The sequence below is a fragment of the Benincasa hispida genome, chromosome 10 (assembly GCF_009727055.1).
Source record: "Benincasa hispida cultivar B227 chromosome 10, ASM972705v1, whole genome shotgun sequence".
Lineage (NCBI taxonomy): Eukaryota > Viridiplantae > Streptophyta > Magnoliopsida > Cucurbitales > Cucurbitaceae > Benincasa > Benincasa hispida.
In genome coordinates, this window is record NC_052358.1 from 52,908,576 (window position 1) to 52,924,393 (window position 15,818).

General features: G+C 34.4%; 1 protein-coding gene across 1 annotated transcript; it reads right to left on the minus strand.

Annotated features, from left to right (window-relative positions):
* Positions 1 to 9,877: 9,877 nt before the first annotated feature.
* Positions 9,878 to 13,236, minus strand: LOC120089204 (red chlorophyll catabolite reductase-like). The gene is made up of 2 exons (XM_039046615.1): positions 12,806 to 13,236; positions 9,878 to 10,613 (listed from the first exon to the last, which is right to left on the minus strand). The coding sequence occupies exons 1-2, from the start codon at positions 13,127 to 13,129 to the stop codon at positions 10,002 to 10,004; spliced, it is 936 nt and encodes a 311-aa protein (XP_038902543.1). The 5' UTR covers positions 13,130 to 13,236; the 3' UTR covers positions 9,878 to 10,001.
* Between the last annotated feature and the right edge of the window lie 2,582 nt (positions 13,237 to 15,818).

Consider the following 15,818-nt stretch of genomic DNA (forward strand, 5'->3'; position numbering starts at 1 on the left):
AGATGGAATCGATGTACTTCAACTCATTATGAGATCTTGTAGATCAGCCTGATGAGGTAAAACCTATAGGTTGCAAATGGATCTACAAGCGCAAATGGGGGGCTGATGGGAAGGTGCATTCCTTCAAGGCTCGACGTGTAGCAAAGGGTTATACCCAAGTAGAGGGAGTCGACTATGAGGAGACTTTCTCGCTTGTTGCTACATTAAAGTCAATCCACATCCTCCTGTGCAGCTTATTATAATTATGAGTTCTGGCAAATGGACATCAAGACTGACTTTCTGAATGGCAATCTTAAGGAGACCATTTACATAGTGCAACCCGAGGGATTCATAGCCCAAGGTAGAGAGTAAAAGGTTTGCAAGCTGAATCGGTCCATTTATGGGCTGAAACAGACGTCTAGATCTTGGAACATACAGTTTGATATTGCGATCAAGTTGTATGGCTTTGACCAGAACGTTGATGAACCTTGTGTCTACAAAAAGATCATCAATGCTTCAGTAGTATTCTTAATGTTGTATGTAGACGATATACTACTCATTGGGAATGATGTAGGTCTACTGACTACAGTTAAGAACTGGCTAGAGACCCGATTCCAAATGAAATATTTGGGAGAGGCTCAATTTGTTTTGGGTATATAGATCTTTCGGGATCATAAGAACAAAGTCTTAGCACTGTCTCAGGCATCGTACATTGACGAGTAGTTGCTCAAGTGCTCGATGTAGGACTCCAAGAGGGGCCTACTGTCGTTCAGGCATGGAGTCACTTTGTCTAAGGACATATGTCCTAAGACGCCTCAAGAGGCTAAGGAGATGAGACAGGTCCCATATGCATCTGTCGTTGGGAGTTTGATGTACGCGATGCTCAGTACTCGACCAGACATTTGCTACATTGTGCACATAGTCAGTAGATATCAGTCTAACCCACGCTAGGGTCACTGGACAGTATTGAAGAACATCCTCAAGTATCTTCGAAAAACGAGGGACTACATGCTCGTGTATAGATCTAGGAATTTGATCCTTACTGGGTACATGGATTCTAACTTTCAGATTGATAGGGACTCTTTCAAGTCCACTTCAGGGTCAACCTTTACTCTTAATGGAAGAGCTATAGTGTGGCGAAGCACTAAGCAGGGGTTGCACGCCGATCCACTATGAAGAGGAGTAGTACATAGCGGCTTGGCAGAAGCTGCTAAGGGAAGCCGGTTGGGTCCTCAGGAAGTTCTTGACCAGACTAGAAGTTGTTCCAGATATGTCTTTAGCCCGATACCCTGATCTATTTAGTGATGAATAGTGGGGTGACGGGCAGAACTCGCTAAGTAGCCTTGCGGGAGTGCGAAGGGCACGGCAGAACGATCAGTAGAGCGAAAGTATCACCTTTAATCCGCGAGGGATAGGGCTGCATCGAGGGACGTGATCGTCATATGAAGATTGCTTGCTGGAGTACATATGGTTTGCCGTGACCCATTTACAAAGGGCTGCTTACGAGCTTACAGTTTGTTGAGGGGTTCCACCTTAGGCATGGGTCATATAGGATCGCCGCAGCCGCCTAGGGCAAGTGGGGAAAGTTTTGTACGGTTTTTGCCGAAATTACTGGCCGGGGGGTTGATACAGAGGGGGGTGGTAGTGGCCAAGGTGTATATTCGTTTTTGTACTAGTTTTTGTACACCCACTTCGCCTTTAGGACAAGTGCGAGATTGTTGGGGTTTATGCTCTAGTAAAGGTACTGTGTCCTGGTGATTGGGTTGTGAAAGACGAATCTTTTGTACGAATGCTTGTGATGACAATATATGATTTATTATTCACTTCTGTGATTTATGCTGTCAGTGATAATGGTTTATTGCTTTTACCACAGAACCAATAAACTAAAATGGCCAGTTGTGCTGTATATGTAACTTAAGCATGTAGTGTGATGACATGAACGAAAGATGATGCAATGTCTTAAGTGGATAAACTAAAATGGGTTGGTAGATATGTGGATATAGGAGGGATAACCGGTTGATTCGCTGGAAACGTTACAAATCGCCGCTTTGGTGGATGGTCACAAGTGTTGTGACTTGTTACAGCATGGTCTGATCCTGATTTTCCATTTCATTGTAGGGGACATTGTGAGCGGGCGGCATCTATAAAAAGAGTTTGTATAAGACCTGACCACGAAGTGTTAACGTCTTATTATACAACACTGTGATGACCAGAGACTTCACTTCACTAGGATGACCATAGGTAACATGAACTTAATCCTGAGTGAGTTTAGAACACCTCCCATTGAGGGTCGTCCTTTGATTTGCATGGGTGCGAGTGGCCAGGTCGCCGACTCAAACCTACCACTTTAAGGATTCGTCTGATTTGGGAGCTGGGAACTTAACTACACAAAATGAAATTAACTCCTTCCCCGCTTCAACGACAAGTAGATAGATAGCTCCCTTAAAAGTTGATTCCAGGGCTTGAATGATGTGGCGCCACACACCTTCTCTTGGCCTGAGAGGTATTCACACATAGTTAGGCTATGTTGTATTGTTCATTAGAGGGATCAGTGGTACTTAAGGAGTGAATATAACTACAGGGGCAAAATGGTCAATTGGACAAGCTGTACTTACGAGCATCTATGAAGGGTCATTGTACTTATGATTGGTTATATCTGATGGACACATAAATATATCTGTGGTAAGAAGAGTTCAGTTGTTCGCCTTTAGTGGAATGCCTGACAGTTAACGGATGGTGGATCTCGTGGCTAAAAAGTTTAGTCAGCTATTCACGTACTGTTAGATCTTCAAGCCATAGGTTCATAAGGTCCCCTTGGTAGATTGGATAAAGTTGAGAATCAGTTTTTGGGTCAGTTTGAAATGTTCAAATTGACAAGAGAGTGTTCGATTATATATGATATAATTGAACTAGTAAATTATATATGATATAAATGACTAAATGTATGAGATACATTATTTTGGAGGAAATTGGATATAAATCCGATTTATATCAAGTAGAGGAGAAAACACTATAGTAGATATATGATATCAAACTATAGATTAAGAATATAATTTGATTATATTAATTATTTAATCAATTAGGCTGTTATGAGATAATTAGCCGAGCAATTCTCCAAAATCGTGCGAATCTGGGAAGTTCGAATTCAGTTCTTGTAACTGAAGAATAAAATGACAATTGTTTTCATTTTGTAAGACACACAGAAAAATCGCTCACGGTGTGAAAGTATACGATCACAAAGCATTGAGAGCCTATACGATAGCTTAGTGTGTCGAGCAGACCTAAACGATCGCTTACCTTTTGATAGAAAATCGCTAGCTAAACCTACATGATCATGTATCTTTTTCTAAACGACAAGCACCTAACTATACGATAGTCTTCTACTGTCTCCCACTTGCTTGTTCGTATAACACAATCGTATTTTCCTCCGCCCTCTATCAATTCCATCAAAGTCCACCCTTTGGACTCTCACTCCGAGAATACCAAGGGCTTCGGGTGGGGGTGTCGTCCCCGGTTGCTGTTGGTTCGTGCGCTGCCAATCGTGTAGAAGACCGTGGTGTTGTTAAGCGTTTGTTTACTAGGCGATAAGGAGCGTAGAGAAGTTCACTTCCGCTGGACTGAGTTTAATTGAAGAAAGTCTTCAGCTGGTCGTTTACTCAGTATTTTGTATTTTATTTGTTAAAGCATGCCTATAATTATTGTTACAATGCATATCTATTTGTTAGAATATACAATTGGTAATTCTATCACAATGAAATCGGAAAGATCCACTTCCACTCATGGATTCTCTTGTTTAAGAGTTCCTTCAACTATAACTCGATTGTTGCACTTTCCTCACTATAGATATATTTTTGTCCACTTGATTTAACCATAATCAGTAAGTCAACCCTTCATAGATTATTCATAATAACGATTGGGTAAAATTCTATTTTACCATCGAAATTATATCTTGCTCCTTAAGTTCCACTGATTCTCTAATGAACAATTAATTTGTGATCCAATTACTAAACCAAATCCCTCTCGAGCCAATGAGAGGGTAGGGCCCCTTTTCAAGACCTAGATTCAGCATTTAAGAGAACAACCTTTCTCCTAACCCTAAATCAGATAGGTGTGAATTCCGTCTTGTACATTATGTCCCCAACTATCTACCCGATCTTACCCCTGAAATGAGAGACTTATTGAGTCGGCGCTGTTAATTCATCCCTCACCTATGCAAATCTAAGAATAATCCCGAATATATAGGAGTTCATAGTTAGCTCAGAATTAAGGTCGAGTTGCCTAGGTCAACTATTCTAAATAGTCAGTCTTAAACAGTAAACAACGTTATAAAGTAAGAGTGACTTATTTCTTGATCTGATCTTTGCATAGGACGCCCCCACTTCTCATGTCTTTACATTAACGATTTAGGATCACATCGTTTGTACTATCTACAAAGCGGGTCGCATCCGATAGTGTTACCAGAATAAGATACCCAACCTTATTCATATACTATAGATCGTTTTAGCTATTTATTCGAACTTGATCCATCTTTATGTCTCCACATAAAGTTCAAGTATTCATGTAATAGTCATGGATCTTAGTTTATTAAATTTAGTCATAATAAGTGCAATTTACATATTCAACAATACTTTAATTTAATAAATGTCAATAACATTTTTATTGATAATAGAATATGTTTAACATTACAAACTGCGAGTTTTAGGACATACAACCTAACAAAAAAAACGCCGAACAAAGTACTAAAAACGTCAAGATAGGTATGCTACCGCATTTTTTTTATGTCGGCATAATCGTCGTCGTATCCATGTCGGGAGAAGTGCCTCCCAATGAAAACTATTTTTGTCGATATAAATTCCGTTTTTGCTAATGCAATTTTTTGCATCGGCATGTGTTTTCCCAACAAAATACAATTTGCATCGGCAAAAGCATATTTCTAAATAACAAAAATTTTCAGTTCAATAGACAAATTTCTGCCAACGTTTATTTGCATCGGTATAAGTTGTTTATAATTTTATATATATTTTGTAACAATTAAATAACCAAATTTTTATTTCCTTAATACCTAATTATGCATAATTCTTCAAACAAATCAATAGGGAACAAATATAACAAAAGTAAGCTTGTCTATTTAAAAATAAAACTAATATTCAATGCACAAGCTATAAAATTATATGAACAAAACTGTGTATAAAATTAAATTTGAGCTTTTTTAGCTTCTTACAAATCTCCTACACAAAAAAAGTTTAATATTCCCTAAGCCAAAATACCCTAAGCCCATATAAGTGAGATACTAAACCAAACTAAGTAATCATCTCAAAATCTGCTCACAATCTCCAAATGATCTTTAAGAATTTACATGAACAACCTGAAATAGGAAAAACAAATATTATGAAAGATTTCTTAAAATCAACAAAGAAACATGCAGAAAAAAAGATTTTAACAATCACACAAAGACTTAAACAAAATGCTTAAAATGGTTATGAGGAATGATCCATCTCTCAAGCTACAAACATGTCGTCTATGTTCATAATTAAAACATGGACACCACAAACAACCATTTTACTATCTAAAAAGTGATTAAAATAGTTATAATTAAGACATGAACCCCTCCCTCACGCTACGAGCATGTCGTAAATCCACATAAACAAATACATAAATACCTTTTAAACCTCCACAACTATCGGGTCCTTATAAATAAGCCAAGAACACAGTTCCTTTAAAGTGCACAATTAGGCTTCAAGATAATCTAAAACATAATTACAACATATACATCTCCCCCCTTCCCCAAACGTGTCATAGTTTAGCAACAAATGCATAGAAAGCATCGAAGTGAATCTCTCCCCCCTAAATCCACCTAAATTTCTCTCAAGACTAAATCCATCATTAGATAATCCTAAAATCATATATCTCAACTCTTGGATCCCTACAAATAAGCCAAGAATAAAGTTCTTTTAAAGTACACAACTAGGCTTCTAGATAATCTAAAAAACAATTACAACATGTACATCCCCTCTCCCCACTCCCCTCCTCCTCCTCCTCCTCCTCCCAAGCTACGAATGTGTCCTAGTTCTACCTAAACACCATTAAACCTACAAAGTAGCAACAAATGCATAGGAAGTGTTGAAGCAAATCCCTCCCCTCTAAATCCATCTAAATTTCTTTGAAGACTAAACCCGTCATTCGATAAACCTAAAAGCATATAACTCAACTCTCAGATCCCTACAAATAAGCCAAGAACAAAGTTCTTTTAAAGTGCACAATTAGGCTTCTAGATAATCTAAAGTGGCTACCATAATTGTAGGATAACCACAAAAAAAAAAAAAAAATACAAGAATTTCTAGTTTTCCCAACGCAAAAATATCCTGAAATCCTAGAACTTTTCTCTTGAAACCTACAAAGTAGCAAAAGAAAAAAAGAAGATTTCTGCAGAACTACAAACTTGTCTTAAACATACATAAAACGTAGAGAATGTTGAAGTGAAAGTATCTATATTGGCTACCATAGCTGCAAATCCATATAACAATGTAACAAGTTCCTAAATCTACTAAAATACATATATTCGAAGAGTTAATTTATCTATACATGTATAATATAATATAACGTATATATGCATCTTTGGCTGCTTCGTTTACTCACTCATCCTTCTCTGAGAAATGACTTCGTGAAACAATTACACTTAACCAACATCTTCAACATTTTTTGTTGTTTATAGTTCAATAAAAAATTATTAGTCGGACATAATGAGATAATGAATAAAACAATAATGAATTGGTACCATACTAAAAAGTTCCTAAGTGTCACTTTCACTCTCCAACCCAAACTAAAAAACTCATAAAAAGTGCCTAACTGACACTTTGACTCGAAAAAAACCTAATAAGTTTATAAAAATCACTTTGACTCTCAAAACCAAATAAAAAACTTCTAAAGAGTGTCTAAGCGACACTTTCGCTTTCAAAACAATCTAAAAATGCCTAAGTTTCATTTTGACTCTCAAACCCAAACTAAAAAGGTCTCAAGTGTCACTTTCACTCCCCAACTCAAATTTAAAAAACTCCTAAAAAGTGTCTAAGTGACAACTTTCACTCTTAAAATACCTAAAAAGTATCTAAGTGGTATTTTGACTCTTAAAACAACCTAAAATGTTCCAAAGTATACCTTTCACTCTCAAACTCAAAGTAAAAAGCTTGAGTCTAAGTGACACTTTGACTCTCAAAACAATCTAAAAAGTTTCTAAGTGTCAATTTCACTCTCCAACCCAAACTAAAAAGCTCCTAAAACGTGTCTAAGTGATACCTTGACTCTCAAAAAAACCTAAAAAGTTTTTAAAAGTCACTTTAACTCTCAAAACCAACTAAAAAGCTTGTAAGGAGTGTCTAAGAGGCACTTTCGCTCTCAAAACAATCTAAAAATGGTTAGGTGTCACTTTGACTCTGAAAACCAAACTAAAAAGTTCCCAAGTGTCACTTTCACTCTCCAACTTAAATTAAAAAGATCCTAAAAATTGTTTAAGTGACATTTTGACTCTAAAAAAACTTAAAAATTCTTGTAAGTCACTTTGACTCTCAAAACTAATTTAAAAGCTTCTAAATAGTATCTAAGAGGCACTTTCACTCTCAAAGCCAAACTAAAACTCTTAAAAAGTGTTCAAATGATACTTTGACTCTTAAAGCAATCTAAAAGTTAATAAAAAGTATGAATAACAAACATATTATCCAAAGAAACTAGATAACAATTGAAACTCATCTTGTAACTCCATGTCTACACGAATAGTTTTTGACATGCTTTCTATACACGACATTTTTTACAAGCTTTTTGAACTCTAGTAAATGCTCGCGAAGTCCTTCCAGCCATAATCTATAAACAAAATAAGTTCCAACACACACTTTTACATTTAGTTAAATAAGTAATTGAGTTTCTCTCTCATTTCTAAATTCTACTTTCTATTTTTTCCATCAACATAAATCGCATACTAATGGAAAGTCAAAATCCTAATCATCATCCATATAGTTCAAATATTTTCACCCCAATTTTTTCAACTATTTATAAAAATAAAATAAAATAAAAAAAACAACAACAATGACAAAATAAGTGTTTAAAATTGATGCTACAGATACAAGTAAGATAGAGAAAAAAGAGTATATTCAACTAAAAGTTACTACCTTTAGTTAAACACATTAATGTAATGTAAAAAGTGTGTTCTTTTTTCATTTCTTTCCTAATGCATTCATTTTAATAATTTGAAAACATTTGAAAAAGAGGAGAAAAAATTGTTGAAAATGAGCTAATGAACCATTTAGAAGTTTCAATTAGGTCTTTATTTTTACCCTACCATTTAACTTATTTTTTTTTCAAGAAAAATCAATGTTAATCAACAAAAAAATCATTATGTTAACACAATTGGTAAACTTACAGCGTGCGATTGTCGGAGTTGGAGGAGCATGTGACTGCCGGCATCGGAGGAGCATGCAGTCATCGGACCTCCAAGCTTGCAAAGAAAAAAGTTAATGAGGGAGATGGAAGGAAAAAAAACGTGGGGGGGGGGGGGGGGAGGAGGGAAGGAAAAATGGGGGAAAAGGAAAAGCAGATTTTTTTAAAAAATTTTGGTCGACCGTTGTGGGTCGGGATAAGTGTCTAGTTCTGTCAGCATAAATATGTAAAAAAAAACGTAGGTGTTGCTTCATTTTGGCCTACGAATTAAAATTACGTCGGGAGAAGTAAGTCTATCCCGACGAAAACTGATGCGTTGGGAAAAAAACATCGAAACAGGTAAAAATTATCCTTGTTTGTCTTGAACTACTTCTAAGAGTGAGGACTATCTCAACAAACCAATGCGAGTCCTTTCAACATGTTTTATCTTCACTCACGTGCTTCTTAGAAAAATTTCTTAGAGATCACCTAACATAAAATTGTTCCAAATTGATATGCTTAATTTTGGAGTTCCTATGATTAGGTCATCGAAAATGAAGGTGTATCTTATTAGTATAGATTTTTTTTAAATATTTCTTAACCATACTTTCATATCTCGAAGATTTCTCTCATTCAATTGTGATCTCGATTTATTAATGTTTACCTCCTAAACTCAGGTGGTTACAACAATACTCTCAAGCTCCTCCTTTCTTTTTTACGATAACATGTCTTCCCCTTTCTTGTAAATGTCACCTCTTGTTCTCCTCTCCCCAAAAAGCGACTCACCCTAATCAACTCCAAGGATGAAGAAATCAGAGTTGACTAGACCACGATGACCCATTGAAATTCTTCAGGTGTCCAATTTTGAGCTTCTTGCAAGTTTCACAACTACCAACGCAATTGATTGTGAGTTGGGTTCCCACGTGCCACAACTAAAAACATGCATATTTCACAACATAAAATGTCAACAGAAACATTTGCTTAGAAATTGCTTTAATGAACCCTACATCAGATAGACACCTTTAGCAAATCTAATCAACAAAAACATTCAAATATATGTGAAATAATGATCATTCATGTAACTCTAGAAGTGATTTGATTTTGAGTATTTAATTTGGATGGTGAGAGAGATCGTCTTAAAAAATGTTACAATCAAATACAATATTTGAAAAAGTAGTAGACATTATTATTTTTTTTAATCCAACAATATATGACGGTGCAAAATTCAAGTTTTTGATCCTTTAATCAATAGTACATGTCTTAACTAAATTAAGCTATACTCACGTTAGCATAAAAATTTAAGATTGAATTGACTCAATTGTAGAATAAAACAACATTTTGCATCATATGTAAATATGTACCAAAACAAAATCAATATAAATGAACATTTGAAAATATATTTGGTTTAACCATCCCATGTACCATTTCTTGTAGTTGCACTCATCCAAGCCAGATTGAAATTAGAGTTAAAACAACATTCACTAAAACAAGATAATCCAACCATATCAAAATAATTACCAAAAGATCTAACTTCTTTCATTGCAAGTGAGAGATTTAAAACTGAATAATACGCCATACATTCACAACCAACAAGCAAATTAGAAAGCAAAACATTATCATGCTTCAAAGACTTGTTGAATGGCTGCCACTACTCTATCAGCTATTTCCTGTCCAAATAATCTTGGCAAACTAGAACCTAAGTCTATGTCAATAGTTTTCTTCTTAACCAACTCATCCCTTTTCTCAAGATCAACTCTTTCCACCATTCCAACCTCTCTCTCCTTGCAAGCACATTCATCTAGCCATACACGAAGCACGTCTCTCGCGATGGGACCAACATGGTTCTTTATAATCTCCTCCAAGCGTTCGGGTCCACCTGATTCTGTATCGACACGGGAAATTATGGCAGTTGGAGAAACCAAAGAGCGAAAGAAAAGCGAGGACATGACATACGGTCGAGTCTCGGGAAGTTCTTCGATCGTTTTGCGATAAGTGTCTAATCTCGTGTCTTCGTAGAACGATTGGAGGTAGTCGGGGTTGAGGACCGGATCCTTTCGAGGAGGCAGATCAAGAATGAGAATGAGGGAGGTTGGAGAGCTTTGGATGAACTCTATGAGGAAATTTGGAGCATCAGTTGAAGGCCTCAAGTAGGCAGAAAGGCTTGCTATGTTTAATGATGCTCCTGTTGGCAGTTGACTGTGCAACCAACTTGCGAGTATGAAATTAATCTGAGACAAAAGTTTAGAAGTTAATTCTGTTAGCCTTACAAGAATGGATCAAATCATTCACAAAATTAGCAATTTTCGTTAAATTGCTTAACAAAACTTAAGGAACTAGCGATAGGATGGAAATTTTATAAAGTATTAGAAATTTTGATATTGTAATAGATTGGGTATATATATTTAGTCCGTCAAATTTGAGATTTGTGTCAATTTAGCCTCCAAACTTTTAAATTATAAATACGATCTTTAAATTTAATATTTTGATATTTTAAAAATTTATAATCCTACTCTATACATAATTGAAAAGTTTAGAGTTTTATTAAATATAAAATATAAATTTATATCTAATAAATCAGTTTAAAAATTATGATTTTTAATGAAATTGAAGGTTTGGTTACTTGATTGAAAGTTTAGGAACTTACTGGACACTTTTTTCAAGGACCAAACATGCACAAACCTCAAAGTTTAGACATTCAACCTATATTTCAATATAAACTTTCCAACCCGCTAGTTTTTATTTTATCAAGATAGTATACTCCATCGTATATCTTATGTGCTAAAAATAGATTCATACCAAAAAGAGCATTCTCGGTGGTAATTAGCATATAAGCCTCTTTTTTAGATTGAAAATTTGAGTCTCCCAGGCTAGAAAAACAACCTATTATGTCGCATAGTCTTATAAGAGATAAATTTGTAAGGTTCAATTACAAGAACAATCATGAATTTTAAATTTATATCTAATAGACATGTCAATTTTAAAATATCTAATGGGTTAACCTTAAATTTGTGCTAGATAGATTATTGACATATTTTAAAATTCCAAGAATAGATTAATCTACTAAATTTAAATTTGAATTTGAATTATTTTATGTTAAAGAATACCCAAAACATTACATTTCATGTATAGTACATAAATGATTTTTTTTTTAAAGGTATTGTAATTAAAGTGTAGGGCGGGGGAATCGAACCTCAAACCTCGAGGTCGCTAGTACAAGCATTATGTCAATTGAGCTACGATCTTGTTGGCTACATACACACATACATACATACATGAATTTTTTAAAGAAAAATATTGAAGAGGTTAACGATTTGATACAAAATTAAAATTTCAAGGGATTACTGAATATAAAATATGAAAGTTCGACCTTTTGAGTGTTAAGACACTCTTTAAACTTCATATGACTAAATAGAGTCAAAATACTAAACTTAATAGTTTAGGTACAAATATCATATTGGTCCATAAATTTTGGGTTTAGTTTTTATTTGGTTCTTAAGTTTACACTTTTAGTCCTTACGTTCTGAGTTGAATTTATAACTTAGTCCCTAAGTTTCAAGATGTCATCATTTTACTTTGAAATTTGAATTTTGTTTCAATTTAGTCACTAATTTCCAAGATTTACACTTTTAACCTCATATTTTACTAAATATTTCATTTCAACTACGTTCTTGTCTATTAATTAATGTAAAAGAACTAAGAGAACTATAATTAATTAAGTTTTTCATCACTACCAAAATTAATTTTAAAAATTCAATTTATAATTATTTTAAATTAATTAAGAGACAGTATGAGCAAAGACAAAATGTGAATATTTAGTGAAAAATTAAGCTTAAAAGTATAAAATGTTAAAACCTAAGAACTTAATTGAAACAAAACTCAAATTTTAATGATAAAATGGTAACATTTTGAAACTTAGGGGTTGTTTGGGCCCCTATTATAATTGTTGGTTCTTCTAGCCATTATAACTTATAATTAACGTTTCCTATTCATCCTCTACTGTCACTAACCTACTATTATCGTAACCCCTTCCTATAATAACCAACTTATTATAAAAAATTAAAAAAAAAAAAAAAAAGACTAAATTAAAAAAAACCGCCAAACGCAGGACTAAATTGGAATATAAACCCAAAACCTAGGACAAAAAAGTAATTTCATCTATAATTTAATTAATTTATAATTGAACCTTAATTTTATTCAGCATGTTCCCAACCATTTGAGCCTTCCTAATTCATATCTTTCTTCTAAAAATTTCTTCACGCAATTCCTTCCCCTCGAAATTTCCCTCAATCATCGTTCAAGAGATGCAAAAACAGAATTCAAACCAAAAACCTAAAATCCAGAAACCTAAAATGGAAACTCGAAAGCAGATCAGGGCACAAATTCCTTCAAGAGGGAGAGAGAGAGAGAGAGAGAGACATACAGAAGAGTCCGGCGAGCCAGATCTGACGAGAAGAGCTCCTTGCGAAATCCCGCTCTGATTCTGGTAATACTCAACATCAGGAGGAAGCGCGCAAGGAAGAAGACGATCCTTCAAGCGATCTTCAATGGCGCCGATTAGATCCGCCATCAGAGCTCTGTGAGAACTCGATAGATGCGGAAACTCCTTCAGCTTCGACGACGATCCCTCCGCCATGTGCGACGCCGCGCTCCTTATTACTGTTGCCGGTCTCCTTGCTCTGAAATAGGATTGTACCGGCGGCGGAAGACTAAAAGGCTTTGCAGATACATAAAGCGTCGACGCCATTGGTAGCAAGCTTCATCTCTCTTTGTACGAAGGGTTAATGTTTGTTAGGCATCGGACAAAAACTTGGATTAGATTAGGGATAGAGAAAATATCTGCTTTGTCTGGTTTCTTTGGCCCACTCTTAACGGGACGGGAAATCTTTAGTTGCTTAAATTTTTAAACTTGGATTAGATTAGGGATAGACAAAAACTTGGTCTGGTTTCTTCCATTAGGATGGTTGATGGAAATAATTGATTAAATTTTTCGTTACAAACTTCGTAAAACTAATAATTTAGTTGCCAATAAGAATATAACTCAATTGGTATAAGTTAAAAAAAAAATCATGGGTTATTACTTTTAAGAAAAAAAAATATTTTTTGATCATGTTGATTGATGATGATGTAAGAAAGACGACAAAAAGTGGGACAAAATCCATCTTGGACTTATTTTGGACTTCTATTGCATAAAAAAATAATAAATAAATAAATAACAAGAAAAATAACAAATTTTAATTTTTCATTTGTAAAAATAACAAATCAACATTTTTATTTGTAAAAATGACAAAACGAATTCAAAATAAAAAATGAACGAATTTATAAAAGTCTAAACTACCCTCAACCATACAAATGAGATTGCATTTAACTTATTAAGAAATAGTCGTGATTGCATTGTAATTAAAACAAACATCTAGAGACTATCGGTTGACTATTCTCTGAGCATCGCATCGACCTCTTCTCCAACCAAGTTGTCATCATTTTTCTCTCCAAAATCAGCTCTTCCACCAACAGTAGTAACACCTCCGACTTGAAATCTATCTTCATCCCTTGCTCCATCGGACGTGCCTCCCTCTCCTTCTACCAATACTTCACCATCAACTTCGATACCTGGGGACATAGGGTGCAAGATGGAATTTATGTATACCCGATTTAGGGATATGAGAAAGGTTGTTCTCTTAAGTACTGTATCCAGGTTTTCAACAAGGGGTCCCACTCTCTCACTGGCCCGAGAGGGGTTCAGTTTAGTGATTAGATCATAAACCAATTGTTCATTAGATGATCAGTTGGAACTTAAGGAACAAGATGTAATATTGGGGTAAAACAGCAGATTGGCCCAGCCATTATTACGAACAACCTATGAAGGGTCGACTTACTGGTTATGGTTATATCATGTGGGCACAAATATATCTACAATGAGGATAGTGCAACTATCGAGCTATAGTGGTGTGACTCGATAGTTAACGAATATTGATTCAATCTAAAGAGTTTTAGTCAATTAATCTTAATCGTTGGAGCTCATGATTTGTAGGTCCATAAGGTCCCTCTACTAGCTCGTAAAACGTGAACACTTTGAATTATTAAAATGAGTGAACTTGGAATGATATCAATTTGAATTGTTTAAAGTTAATTTCAATTTGAAAATGTTCAAATTAAAACTAGGGTTTTGAGTTTGAATAAATTCAAAATCAAATTAGGGTTTGCTTAATTATATTCGATATAATTAACGTTTAATTTTTTAAAATTAAATGAAATTGGAGAGTTTATAATATTTAAATATTGATTTAAATATTAATGACATGAATAAGATTCATGTTTAAAATTAGGTGTGTAATTAATTTAATATTTGATATTAAATTATTTAATTAACTAAATTTGTTTAATTAATTAAAAATAAAATTAATTTCTAATTTTAAATTCAATTTGAGAAGTTGAATTTTGAAATGTCGAATTTGATTAGTTATGAATTAAATCAAATTGGTTTTAATTAATTGAAAAATTGGAAATTAAGAAATTAATTTGAAATTGGAAAAATGGTTTTAGTGGGTTTTTCCCACATTAAACCAAGTAAATAATGAAATAATGAAGTTGCTACTGGCCTTGAATCTGATTAAAGTGCTTGCACGCTGTGTTTTTTTTTTTTTTAAAAAAAAAAAAACTCTCAAAATTGGCCGAGATAGTGGAGAAAAGTGTTAAAAGAAATCAGTTTCTGCAAGTTCTTCTTCTTCCTCTAAAAAACCCAAAATTTCCTTTCACAAATCACTCACATTGGAATTTTACCACTCAAATTCAAGGCTGGGAATAGTAGAGAAGATCTCTTGGTGGTTCACTGTCAATTTGAAGCTGAATTCACGTGAAGTGCAACTTAGATTTGGGAGAATTCATCGAAGGTATGTTCAACTTGAAACCCTCTTCAATTTTCTACAAAAGCATGATTTTAGAACTCAAATTAAATGTAATTAGAGTGCTTATTTATTTTGTTTGCTTCCATTGTATGTTAGTTTATCCCATCATTTTTAACTCTTGAGAAGGATGTGAAGTACCAGTTTCATCAACAACTCTTGTTGATCTATCTATAGTTTTTCTGGACATCTTACTTAATACTAGCTTACTGTGAGGTTGATGATTCTTTATGTGGTCTTCCTCGGGGAATGTTGCATTTGTCAATGCAAATACTTTATCTTACTGAGGATCATAGAAATAACCACCTTTTGTCTCTTTAGGATAGCCTACAAATAGGCATATTTTCGAACGACATTCCAATTTCTTTAGGTTTTCAACTAGTACATGTGTTGGACATCCTTATATCCTGAAGTGATGTAAACTACCTTTACGTCTGCTCCATTATTCGTAAGGTGAATCTGAAACACTTTTCGAGGGAACCATGTTCAAAATATAGACTGCAATCTATACTGCATATCCCGAAAAGAACTAGA